The sequence below is a fragment of the Magnolia sinica genome, chromosome 11, assembly GCF_029962835.1.
Source record: "Magnolia sinica isolate HGM2019 chromosome 11, MsV1, whole genome shotgun sequence".
Classification (NCBI taxonomy): Eukaryota; Viridiplantae; Streptophyta; class Magnoliopsida; order Magnoliales; family Magnoliaceae; genus Magnolia; species Magnolia sinica.
The window spans coordinates 67,050,177-67,064,441 of NC_080583.1; the positions used below are offsets into that span (position 1 = coordinate 67,050,177).

At 38.6% G+C, this 14,265-nt stretch overlaps 1 protein-coding gene across 4 annotated transcripts; it reads right to left on the bottom strand.

Annotated features, from left to right (window-relative positions):
- Positions 1-882: 882 nt before the first annotated feature.
- Positions 883-6,335, bottom strand: LOC131219268 (uncharacterized). Of its 4 annotated transcripts, none has more exons than XM_058214325.1 (4): positions 3,899-6,335; positions 3,402-3,526; positions 2,641-2,684; positions 883-1,104 (listed from the first exon to the last, which is right to left on the bottom strand). In XM_058214325.1, exon 1 carries the CDS (start codon positions 5,693-5,695, stop codon positions 4,004-4,006), a length of 1,692 nt encoding a protein of 563 aa, XP_058070308.1. In that variant the 5' UTR covers positions 5,696-6,335; the 3' UTR covers positions 883-1,104; positions 2,641-2,684; positions 3,402-3,526; positions 3,899-4,003. The 4 variants fall into 4 exon arrangements, with proteins under 4 accessions (XP_058070308.1, XP_058070309.1, XP_058070307.1 ...); XM_058214326.1 differs by having other exon boundaries at positions 3,402-3,535; XM_058214324.1 differs by having other exon boundaries at positions 3,402-3,599.
- Positions 6,336-14,265: the final 7,930 nt, after the last annotated feature.

Below are 14,265 nucleotides of genomic sequence, written 5' to 3' on the forward strand. Positions count from 1 at the left end.
AGAGAGAGAGAGAGAGGTGCATAGCGTGTGAAGCATGATCATGACAAAGTAAGATATTTAAGTGCTCATCAACTAAGGAAGAGAGATGGAAGAAAAAGACATGAACATATATGAGAGAGATGGGTTGTCATGTTTTTGGTGGGTGAGTGAACCACCACAACTTTGAGATATCACATGCAAACTTGCATTATAGAAAACGCTTGGTGGGCCATCCACCTTCTTTTCTTATGATTTCACACCCCTCTCATTTCCATCTTATGGATGAAAACTTTGGTACTCTGGCAGAATATGCAACCTCCAGTGTGCACTCAACCACTGTACACGTCCACAACACATCCATCCTTCAATCTAAACTGTCCAAAATTGTGGGCCCCAGCTTATATAGGTCATAACCCAAACTTCACACTGACCCATTGATCTTAACTGGGCAACCAGTGGACTTCTGATGAAGGGTTAAAATGAAAATAGTCAACAAATATAATTCAACAAAGAAATATGCACTGATCAGAAGTTAAGGGTGTTCTGATTTTGGGGCTCTGACCCATCTACAGTGGGTCCCTCTATTTGAGCGGTTAGGATTCAAGTAGAATGACACCATGCGGCTATGGATACTCTGCCAGCCTATCAAATAACTATAGTCTGATGAGCTTGGGTTGCCTAAGTTGGTGCAGATACTTGGTATCAGCCCAACTACTCATCAATTCTAATTAATTCCAAGATAATGTGTAAGATCAGCCCAAGAGAGTTATTTTAAATGTTCACAGAGAAAACATGCACATACACATGCCATTAGTAGGTTCTCAATCTGGACAAGCTGCAGCAGTGATCCAGACCATCCATCTGTTGGACACTAATGTGGAAGGAACATTCCCTAAAAATCCCTTTGATAGGACAATCATATCCTTTCAATTTCCACCCTGCAGATTGACGTTTAAGAAAAGAAATACAGAGGCTGATCCAATTCAGGTGATAAAAAAATATACTCAAGGTTTGAGGGTAGGATCTTTCAGTCTGAGAGATCTTTGGGATACGACCCATCCAGGTTGTATCAATGCAACGGTCCAGATTACTGAACCATGGACCCCACTTTTACAGAATGAAAACCTGAAAACCCAAGTGCATATCCCCATTATATACCTTGAAATACTATGAAAGACTAAAGAGAGAACAGAGAAATAAGGAAAATGCTACAAATACTATACAATATTAAATCATTACACTTCATGGAGTTCCATGATTCACATGAAAACATATCTTTTATACACATGGTACTGGGGTAAGCTGATCAGAACCTTCAATTTGTTGGGCTTTCATGTGGCTGGTTCACATCCAAAAAAGCAAGTTCATCGGACTGGTAGAAATCCAATCCATGTTCTTGAAAGAAGGCACAGTTAAATTAAAAAGAAAAAAAAAAAAATATCATCCACATTCAATGGACGAAACTCACAACTGGGTGGTGGGGGCTATATCCAATCAGTGCAAATTTCTGGCCTGTGGATCATCCATTTGGTGGCCGTCAGATAAATAGTTCCAATCACCATACATGTTTGTAATGTGTACAGTGAGGATGACACTTCCACAGTAACACTATGGATTATGCACCATAATAGCAAAAAATTCAGGTGAACAGACCAGGAACCAAATGAATCCTAAGGGTGCATTTGGATGCACAACTGAATTGAATCTAAAACGCTCAGGTCATGTTTGGATGCGCAAGCGGATTGAATTGAGAAGATTTAGTTTTATCAAAAGACCAAATGACAGCAATAAACGAATGTTTTTGGGTACTCGGATTGCAGGTTGCCCAACTTTAGTAGATCTTCCATATGAATGCGAAGGATATCACAACCTGGATGGCCCAACTTTAGTATATTAATGTATTCATAATTGCAAATTCAATTCAATAGCACATCCAAACACATAAACGCTAATAAAGATGAAATCACCCAATTGCAGTTTCCTTCCCTAGCAGTCAAACTGAGTTCTAAGCTCCAAAATTGCAATTACACAATTTTCAAGTTCGATATGAAAGCATAAAGCTTGTTAGGTGATGTGGTTGGTGTAAGTGAAGGAAAAGTCACTACAATTTGAGGGCTACTCCCTTGGTATGGTCAATACTGGCAGACAACATGACTTTCCGTCATTTCATCTTGATTAAGCAGAATGCTTCACAATTCAATTCAATTACACATCCAAACGCAGCCACAGTCCAGTAAATTACCAAATTGTAAAGAGGGTTCCCACTATTCATGGTGAGGAAGCAAGCTTTCAAATGCAGTTCCATTCCTTTCAGGTTCGACTTGGAAAGTAATGTCATTGCAATTTCTAGCTTGCTACCATAGTATGATTACTGAGGCAATTACAAACTAGTCATTTCCACCTTATTAAGGGTACGTTTGGGTGCACCAAATACCATGATATTTTTCACCAAAATAGACTGCATTTCAATTTAACGGTGCATCCAAACACCACCTTCACTTATCATAATAGAGAATCTCAACTATGCAGCTACTTTTCCATCTTACCGATACAGCTTGCACTAGCTCACAAAGGCGATGGAACTCGATGTATTTGAGAAATAAATGAAAGCGAACCAACAATGGAATAAAAAATCATAACCAAGGAATTTGGCGTACTTACTGAGTCAATTGAGGTAGTAGTAACATCCCAAGACTCCTCAAAACCTGGTCAGAAGCTCAGTCAATGCACTGTCTAGGAATCTCCAACTGTCATATATCAACCTTACCTCGAGGGGTACTTTGGTGAATCCAAAATGGACAAACTACAGGAATTATAGGGCCTTGATGTATCACAACAAGAATGTCTTGATGAACCCAATCCATTTAGGAGGGAGGCATGGTTTCATGATCCAGGTCATTGATCGTAGAGGCCCTTCGTGGATTTGGGTCACCCCAAAAATCTCCAGATTGGTAGAGATCCCTTAAATCAGTGGCCTATAAAATAGATGGTTAAGAGAAGCTACAAGAAGGGCTAGTGTGATGATTTTTGGGGATCCTCCATTGATGGTGGGCCATCAATGTGAAAAATCAGAGATCTGGGCTGTTGAATGTTACCCAAATGAAGAGACGAATGCCTTGAGACTGGTTACATCAGTGGGAGAGTGCTCTTCTTGAACTAAAGCTGGATTTTTGTAGTGTTTTCTCTTGTACCTTGCAATGGGGCTGTTAATCCCCTTTCATGGATTCCGAATCCACCGATGTAACGGTTGGATCATCAACTCTTCCAAGGTGAAAGTGCCCTCTCATTTGGGTAACATCAGTCCTCTTCTTAATCACGATTTAATCATTTAAAAACTGTTTGGCAAAATAATTAGCATTAATAATAATATTATGAAATCAAACCGATAAGAAGCTTGATTTACAAGCCAATGTGGGGATTACCTGGGATCTCCTACACGAACAGCTAGGATCAAAAGGGTCTTGTGACAATTGATCCAACACAATCACCAAACCATGGCTCCACTTGCCCCTAATTTGCTTGATTCATCATCTGATGCAGTAGGACCCTATAATTCCTTGTAAGATATCACATACACCTTAGCTAGCTTTTTCTTGCAGTAAATATCCAAAGATAGTAATCTGAGTTCATGTAAATCACTTTGAGTAAACAAAGATACATCGCAAAAGTCCCCCAAAAGGAAAAAAGAAGAAATCATTTGTAGTATTGAAATTTAGAACAGATACGGATCAGTGAAGTCGAATTTTGCAACACTTGAATACCGAAGCACTGAACTGCTGCTCACGAGATTCATTAAATGCTTCAAACAGCAGATTGTAATGCAGATTTATTCTTGGAATTAAAAAGAAAAACTCAGGACTCAGAACAGGAAAAAAAAAAAAAGCTACTTAAAGGCTTTAAGCAGCGGAGAATCTGTTACCTTGCAGGCAAATGCAAATCCGTAAAGAATCAATGAATAATATCCATCAACTGTCTGTCTGTACACTCTTGCTCCATCGTCGGGACCATGACTGACGTCGGCATCTCAATTGGAGATCAGGCCCACCATTGGCTCGTGCTTGTGGTTGCCTCCAGGCCACCATGAGTTGAACCCAACATGGCCAATGCTATCCTCATCGATTGGAGCAGGGAGATTGAGATCAAGCATATCAGGAATCTCAGGCAGATGTTGCTGAATTACAATGGTCTGGCAAGCATCAGGTCTGGCATCTGAACTCCCCATCATGTGGGACCTCTTGTGGCCACCCAAAGCCTGGCCTGAAGCAAAAACCTTGAGACAGATTGGGCACTCGTGACCCTTGATCTTCTTAGGCCTGTAGCTGGTCTCACCACCCCCACCCCTGTCAGTCATGTTCTCAATTCTGCAGGACTTGAGTTTGACATCGGCCATCTGATTGGGTGAGGCATTGGTCTCGATACTGTTTTCGCTGCTTTCGATCTTTGAAGCAAAGCAGCCTTTGACCCTCTTGTGGCTAGCCCTGTGACCTCCAAGAGCCTGGTAAGAGTGGAAAATCTTGTTGCAGGTCGTGCACTCGAATCTGCTCTTCTTATAGGAATTCCGGCTCATTTCAGCATCATAAGTATCATATCTAGCTCTCTTGCTTGGATTACACTTCCCAGAATCCAAATCACATTGACCGGACCTATTTTCCTTACATGGATCCTTACCAAGTTCAGTTACTGCACCATTCAACCGATTCCTGTTGCAAGAAGCTCTCTTCAGTTCAAAATCAGAATACTCATGCCTGTCTTTCTTAAAGTGATCCTTCCCTAATTCCTCATCCAAGACTTCAAATCTGGCCCTCTGGCCTGATAATTCAGCATCAGACCGTTCATCAGAGATGTCCGATTCGGCCTTCTTTGCCCGATTCCTTGAAAACCCAGATCCCAAAATGCTGATTGATTCAGATCCCTTTCTCTCAAACTCAGCACTCTCTGTATCAGAAACATCATTGGGTTGTTCCTTGTCTCTTGGTTTCTTCATCTTCTCCATCTTGTCATCGTCACAGACAATATCCCCATCCTTTTCGATAATTCCCTTACCTGCCTCCGACGACCGGACCTCTAAACCCACAGAAATGTTGTCGGACGACTCGGCAACTGAGTTCAATTCACCCCAAGACCAGACATCCCTTGAGAGCATCATCAAACAGATAGCTACATCTTCCTGTTCTTGCTCCACCTCAGAAACAGAAGACGACACCGTACCGTACTTTGCTCTTCTCAATCTCCTCTTCCTCTTTCTCTTCCTTGGCAGTGGCCCGCCATCGTTATCCGACTGGCTGTCAAAGACCGCCTTGTGGGTCCCACCTCCACTCCAAGAATCCTCTTCATCAGCCCGGCGGGGATGATGAAGCCTCTCTGCTGTGTGGCATCTCATGTGACCAAAGAGAGCCTTCCAGGACTGGAAACCTTTACCGCATTCCTTACAGACCTTCCCACGCCGGAAACCGCCATCGATCGAGTCAGACATCCGCCATGTCTTCTTGGGGTTCTCTCTCAGGCCGTAGCCGACATGGGCCCCACCTTCAACACCGGCAGAGCTGCTGTCGGCCCCACCATCAGCAGGAGCTTTCTTCCTCCTCTGTAGCAGCTCATCTGCTTCAGCTGAATTCATGGTCATGTGGGACCTCATGTGACCACCCAAAGACCTCCCACATGGAAACTTCTTCTTGCAGAACTTGCAGCAATGCCTCTGTTCTTGATCCATCTCCATTGATGAAAAATTCAAAAATCTTAGGAGAACCAAAGCAAAATCCGATGAAAAAACCAAACAAAGCTTCGAATCGGATGAGGAAACCTGTAAGAAACGATCTGTTCTTGATCTTCTTCCACCAGCAGAAATCCAAGTACTAAAAAAGAAACAGAGCAAAACGCAGATCAGAAATCCAAGTAAAGAGCTCTAGCCAATCAGATCATTGGATTTCTTTGAAGCTCTAACAAATCTGAGAAGAACCATCTCGGATTTCTTGGGTTTCTCGTCCAAGAAGTAGATCTCAAGATATTGAAATCATGCTATCGTGGAGATGAAATGAAAAGAAGAAATAAAAAAATTCCACCGGATGGGTTATAAGAAAAGTAAGGTAGAGACTCTCTCTCTCTTCTCTCCTCTCTCTCCCCTTTCGCTAAGATTGGGAGGAGAAATCCATGCATGGAAGCAAAGATAGAATGAGGAAAGGAAAGATGGCAGCACGTGTACTCAACTCGAGAATCCTACGCCACCCCATCCAACGGTCAGGATCTCTTCTCATCACAAGGCTTTTTTGAGCATCCCTAGGTTAGATGGGGTGGAGAGGGGCCCACTTGAACTAACTGCCCCTAACTATTCTTTCCTTTGTCTTGCTCTTAGGAAGCCTCAAAGGGGTAGAGCTGGAATCTCCTACCGTTATTCTTTTGGACTCTTCTCATCTTATCCTATTTTATATTGGATTTCTAATCTCCACCCCTTCATTTGTTTTTTAAAAGAAACTCCAATTTGGATAGCTTCAATACATGCACTACAACCATGTTATGAGTCTTTCATTGTCTTTAATAATAAATGGTTTAGTACTAAAGCTTTGTAGATGGTATCCACCTAATTAACCATTGACTAGTGGAGTTTTACAATGATCCGAACCGTACAATCAATGTCCAACTTCATGGATGATCATAAACCCAAAAATGACATTGATCCAATCCATCACTCATTTTTGTACTGTAATAAAAGAATCTGTTGATTTGGGCAGTTTAGATAGATGGTCATGTATCATTAACTTAACAGTATGAGACACACACTAGATAATTCCTCCTTTTTAGAAGACAAGGAATCACTAAGGGTACTAAAACCCTAGATGTGGTCGATCGAAGGGGCTACTTCCAAAGCTCTAAGACTACATTTGGCATTACATAGATGTAACACCTTTTCCAGTTCACTTGTGAGTAGACAACGGTGTTATTTTATTAAAAATATTGCTTACATTGATCATTTATTTTAAAAAATTTAACTAATTCGGATTTAGTGTATGTTCATTGCAACATATTCGCTTATTAACCAAAATGGATCGAATCCGAATGGCGGTGCCGGCCATGCTGTCGGCTCGGTGCCGGCCATTGCACCGACCACACTAGTAGTGTCTTATTAGCAAGGGCTAATCCCATTTGAAGTTGTAATCAGTTGCCTGTTGCCACTCATTGTTGGCATTTAGTGTATGTGTGTTGGTGTAAGTTGTGTCATTTCAAGATTCTTTTTGTGTTGGGCATATGTATCTACGTGGATTACACAAAGTCGGTCAACCCTTTCTTTACTAGAATTTCACAAAAAAAAAAGAGAAAGATTTATTGAAGATTGTTCTAATACTTTTATTTATATTCTTTTCCGACTAATCTAGCTTTACATATATCTTTTCAATAAAAATCATTTGTGTAACATTCACTTAATTTACTCTATTAAATTTTACTAAAAAGAAATAAAACCTACATTCTTGAAGTATCAAAAAAGAGTATTTGGAAATTTCGTGTTGAAGTTTGTTTGCCAAGGATGAATATATTTCTTTTGTAAAAACAAAATTAAAGTTAACATATTTCACAATTGCCATTTACCATTGTGAAAAGGCATTATATTTATGCATGCGTCAATATGGCACACCAACTTAAGATCTAAGCCATCCATCTGTGGGTCCCATCATTTGGATCCCTTAGAATAGAAATAGGGCCAGTCTACTGATTAGGTGGGCCACAACTAATGAAGGAATGGATCAAAGCCATCTACTATTTCTAACATTGTGGCCCACTTGATGAGAGAACCAACTCGATTTCCATTGTGACTAAAACAAGGGCAATTTCCAAAACACCATTTTATGAGAAAATAATAATTATGAAATCATTTTTTTTTAAATTTACAAACAAAATATCTTCTCTCACTTCAACAAAGTAAATTACAATGCTTTTTACTTAACATTTTCTTCAATAACAAAGCCAATTTAGAAACACAGTGAAAATGCTCACTGAAAATAAATATGGTAGTAAATAATTTTCAATGATGATAGCTTGGATAAGTGTATGATGAGGATGATGATTACAAAAGAATTTTTGAAAATGTGATTTTTTCACTGAAAAGCCATCCTCATCAATTTGACTAATGAAAATATTTTTGGTTCATCAATTAAATTATGTTCACACTCCATTGGCTAGATAAATAGGTATATAATAATTTTATTTGATTTTTTCTTATTTAATAACTCTTCGGAGCACCATGTGAATCATGGTCCATGGGATCACGATAGACGGGCCTGCACTCATCGACGGTAACTATTAACCCTGTCACGCCCACATGGATGGACCATAATCCTGAAACCGCTACGATATGAGAATCGGGTGGACCCCACATGTTGAATCTCTAAAATGCCAGAAAATGTTTATTAGTCGAACAACCTGTATCGTCTGATCGGCGCAATCGAAACTCTGGCCCACTTGATAGGTGGTCCCAGAGGCCCTACAGATCAGCATTTTTGGCAGTCCTGCAGATTGTTAAAAGCCTAAAACTGGGCCTTTGTTCTATTCCATAGAGACTTCACTTAACAGTTAAGACCTTCCAAGAGTGATGGTTAAAGTGACAGCTTGATGCCTAACAAGCAAGCGTTGGGCTCTCCCTTTCTTTCTCCCATCCCCTTTCTTTCACCTAATTAACTGAGTTCTAAAAAAAAAAAAAACTTTTTACTATTTGCTTGGTCTTTAACCACAAAAGGGTCTCTATTTATAGCCAAAACCAACTCATTTCACTTGAGGAATTGTAGGATCCTCAAGCCAAAGATATGCATAGCATTGTAATTTTATTTATTCATTTTTTTTTTCTGCATATAGGGACCATGATTCAATGATCTGGACCATCCGTCTTTCATCCCGCCATGTGTGGGCCATGCTTCGAGAATGTTATAAATTGGACAATCATATCATTAGTAAGTTGTGATATATAAATATATAAATAGACCTTTAAGAAGTACAACAACAGTCCACATTCAATTAAAAAAAGCAGGCCCAAGATTGGTGGCTAGGATCTTTCAATCTGGGAGATTTTTTGGGCATGACCCATCTTCGTGGGGCCCAATAGACCATTCATCTGGATCACTGAATCTGGCCCCACTTGTCTCAATTTTTTAAAAAGGAGAATAATGTGCATCTCCTTAGGAGGACGGCGATCCTATAATTAGTCTCTCTCTCTCTCTCTCTCTCTCTCTCTCTCTCTCTCGGTCCACCACCCATTATAAACTAGATCATGAAGGAATTTTGTTCCTTTTTTGGGTAAAATCTAACCACCCATCATAGGCACCTAAATCATAGGTAATTCCATACATCTACTGTGAATTTTCTTTTCTTATTTAAGCTTTTGATGCCCCCAACATACCTATCCTTCACCAAATGATTATGTGAAGCATCTTTCTCCCCTTTTCTTCCCTTCAAATGTAAGAAATGTTAGTCCATGGTTTGCTATGAAAACATTGAATTGAACCATGGAATCTTGATTTTGGATTCCATCTCACCTTAAGTGTGTCGGCTGATCTAGCCCAGGCCGGGCAAAAATCAATCCAATCCACTCATTATATGGGTCGCAAAATGTACATTGAATGAGATCATCGGTTGTCCATTAATTTCGATGTTGCTTGCTAAATTATTGGACCATCTTGATTTTTGTACCATCTGATTTTTATGCTATGACTCGACTTCGCACGGCTACAATGTTCAACACTAAATAGGCATAAAATACATTACGGCCAACCATTCAGGCTAGGCCATTCATCGTCGACCGGGCAGCCAGCTCGCCCTACGGCCATCCCGATTGCACCAAAGTTCTACTAAAGATGTGCTCTACGGGCCCCACCATGATGTATGTGTTTCATCCATTTTTAAAGATCATTTTAGGGCTTGATCCCAAAAATGAGAGAGATATAAATATCGTTGGACCACACCACAGGAAAACAATAGTGATTGGATATCCACCATTAAAATTCTCCTAAGGCCCACTGTACTGTTTATTTGACATCCAATCTGTTGATTGGATCATAAAGACCCAGATGAAAGGAAAAGAAAAATATCAGCTCGATCCAAAACTTTAATGGCCCCCAAAAAGTTTTTAATGGTCCACGTTCATTCAACAATGTTTCCTGCAATGTGGTCCGGTTGAGATTTGGATATACCTCATTTTTGGTCTCATATGATAAAATGATCTATAAAAATAGATGGACGACATGGATAAAACACATACATCATGGTGGGGCCCACAGAGCACCGACCATCAGCGATTGGCTGGTGGCAGGGGGAGTAGCCAATCCGTTTCCCAGTAAAACATATTATGATAGTTACAGTAGGGCCATCATGGAATTCTTATGATTCAAAAGACGCATTTTTGTTAGGCAATCATAACCATCCCATCCATGGCTTGGAAAGGGTATGGTTATAGGAAAAAAGGCCAAATCAAGGATGGATTGCATCATTCGATCAGTGTGATTTTTGCATGGTGGTCAATGAACTGTGTTCTAAACTTGATAGACGGTACAGATCGATCGATTGAACCGTCCAAGTAAACCAATGCAACTAAGAGCACTGGATCATTCTACGTTAAAACAAATACAATAGTTAAAACGAATAATATCATGGGACGCGGATTAGCTACTCAACTCGACAGTAGCAGTCTCCCTGCTGAAGTGACGTCACCACGTTCCGTGGGGCCCACCCTGATGTATGTGTTGTATCTATACTGTCCATCCATTTGGAGAGATCATTTTAAGGCACGAGCCAAAGAATGGGCTAGTTCCAAAGATAAAGTGGACCCCACCACAGAAAACAATGGGGATTGAACTCCTACCATTAAAAACTTCCTTGGGCCATAGAATTTTTTGATCAAGATAATATTTATTTTTTTCCCTTATTAAATGTCTTTATTAACTTATAAAGAAGTCGGATCTCAAATAAACATCATGATGGGACCTATGAAGATTTCAACGGTGGCTACCACTGCCCCCACTCTTTTCTATGGTGGGGACTACTTAAACTTTGGATCTACCTCATTCTTTGTCTCATTCCCTAAAATGATCTCTCCAAATGGATGGATGGTGAGGATGAAACACATACATCATGGTGGGTCCCAAAGAACGTGGTGACGTCACTTCAGTAGCCATTGTGGATTACAAACATTTACTGAGTTTTGCTACAATACATCCTATCTTATTGCCATAGGATACACAAAAATATCAGCCTTTGCATTTCGAGTCATATTTCTATGATCCAAACCGTTTACATAATGGGATACGCATTGGATGGTTTAAGGCAAAAACAGAACTCTCAGATTGGAATGTTTCAACCAGTCGATGATTTCACTCTTCTTCTTTGAATATGGACAGTCTCCTTAAACTTGGAATAATCAAAGGGTTAAAAACAAATTATATGAGAGTTATTATGCAAAATGTCCATCCACGGCGAGGCCCACCATATGGACGGCTTAAGTCACCTTGAGTTGCATCCAGTCAAAGTCACCGATCTGACACAATGAATCATGAGAGAACTTGAAACCTAGTGACACCCATGAGCTAGTTTCCTATAGTCAAGTTTCTAGTTGAGCCACCATAACCATTTTTGTTATTATTATTATCATCATCATCAGTAGGGACCTTCATCCGCAATTTTTTAACATTTGGGGGGTATTTTTGCAAGAAATATACTAAACAATATTATCACAGGATATTTAAAATATGGGTAGTTTTGAATTTTTTATGTAATAATTATTATTATATATATATATATATATATATATATATATATATATATATATATATATATGGAGGGATTAATACAATAAAATTACTTAAAAATTAGAATTTTTACCAAATAATGCCTCCACCAACCGAAATGCCAAGAGAAGTGTTTTTTACGCGATGCAATTATCATAATGCTCGCTATATACTTTAAAAAAAAAAAAAATAGAAAGTGATAAAATAGAGAATCATGAGGCTCACATGATATTTTTATGACATTTGACCCATCTAATAGATGTAATTGGCTATGATGTTGAAAAGAATTAAAAATAAAATAAAATTGGTCCATCCAAACATAAGGTGAGTCACACCACAAGAAATAATTTACACCACTTAAAAATATCAAAGTGCATGATGATTTAGGAATTACAAAGATTTTTTTTTTTTTCTAAAAAAATTATTTTTAAATTATTTATTAATTTATAACAAGAGGGTTTATCTAAAATTCTGGAACAATCTATATTTTACCAAATAATGCCTTTATGATTAGAAATTACATGGAGGTGCTTTTTGATGGATGAAATTACAAAAATGCCCTCATTTAATTTTGTCGGTAAAACATCAGGTCAATTGTATTATCATATGGCTTGAATTGAGATAATTTGAATGATGTACTTTTTTGGTTTACTGATTAGTGTACCCTACAATTGGATCCACCCTATTTTTTTTGTTGAGTTGGTTAGATGTGAAACACATACCACATGAACCCCACAACTTTTCATTTTCCACTTTGTTGTAAAGAAAAAACTAAAGAGGCACTGATGTAATTTATTTTCTTAAAAAGCACTCCCTTTGGATATTGGTTGTTGAGGCACTACTTGGTAAAATTCAAGTTCTCGAGATTTTTTATTTTTTATTTGTAAAAATCTTTTTATAACAAAAAAAATTTATTTCTTATTTTTAGTAAGATTTTCTCAATAATATCGCCAGAAAAATGTCAAAATTTCAAAATCTCTCAAGAAAATCCTAGGCCGACAACTCCCAAAAACAAGATTTGTCAATATGAACATCATTACACAGATCGATTGATAAACACACCCATTATTTCTACTTTTGGAATATAAAGAGTACAGTATACATGTCACCCTTTTGGCTATACAGAACAAATTACAATGTTACCATTGTTTAACCAAAAGTGGGGTAAGCATGGGTGCACTTATTAAAAGTAGCTCCCTTATTAATTAATTAATTAATTAGCACTCTTTTGGTCAGCTCCATGATGTCACAAATTGATGCAGGCTGCCCACTTAGACGGCCAGATGACCATGATCCAGGTAATCATGATGTGAGCATGTCATTATCTTTGACCCTAGAGGACTGTGATTGTGATCGTCGAAGGCCCAGTTAGCCGACTCGATTAGTCCAACCTTTGTGGGTCACCTGCATGGTGGCCACGTCACAATTAAAAGTGGACCATCAACAATCAATTAGGTTAATTTGGGTCTTGAGTAATCTTACTTGTAATTGAAGTTTGTCCATTTACTAAGTAACATTAGTGATGTAGAGTGTCACGGACACTTTCATAGCTAAGATGGATCAAAAAAGGACCAGTCAATAATAGAAGTGATCCAGACCATTAGACCTTAAATCTAGCGTATCTCGCAATCCGAAGTGAGTTATTGAACGTAAAATATATAATTTTGGGATAGGACAAGCTACTTTAGCAACTCAACCATCATATTCGAGTTGCGCAAGCTAGATTTGCGAAATACTATCAAATTGATGGTCGTTTTCCTATTTTAATTCCGTTTTTATTATAAATTGTAAATTTTAGTTTAATTATAACTCTTCAACTGTTGGGCTTTAATAGTTGTGCCCAACGTAAAAGGTGCTTAGAATGACTAGGAGAACAAGTTGGTGAACCTATTTTTGGCCGAAAACCTTGCACACTAGTAGATATCAATAAGTTGTTAATTCTAGGAGTTTTAGTTGTAGTATGATTCTGAAATTTCTCTCATTACTTGGTATTCCTATTTAAAGAGTTGTGAAATCATTTATTTAATTCATTAATCAATTTCAAATTTTATAGAATTTATTTTTTTTTATTTTCTTATTCTTTACTTCGTAGATTCGAGGAGTCTCTATGAGAAGTCCAGAGAAGTTCTATGAATGGAACAGTCATCCCCATGACAAAGACGGTACTCAACCTCATGTCCTTCCTTGCGTCAATTAGTCAAAATAATCCTTACCTTAAATCCCCATATGTAGGAGTTACAATGGGTCAAGTATGCTCAATGGGTACCGAGTTTGGATTGATGTAGGCTGGGTATGGGTGGGTTGCAGATTGCCCATGACACTATGCACAGTGCTATGTGGGCCCACCATGGTATATTTGTTTTATTCACGTCATCCATCTTTTTCCGGATCATTTTAAGGCATAGCACAAGATTGGAGGCACAAAAGTTTTGAATGAAGCAGATATTTGTATTTTTCCTTCAATCAGGTCATGTGACATAATCAACAAGTTAGGATGAAAAATAAACATTACAATGGACTCATTTAG

Coding starts and splice junctions, on each gene's coding strand:
- LOC131219268 (XM_058214327.1), bottom strand. CDS start 5,695: ATGGAGATGGATCAAGAACAGAGGCATTGCTGCAAGTTCTGCAAGAAG.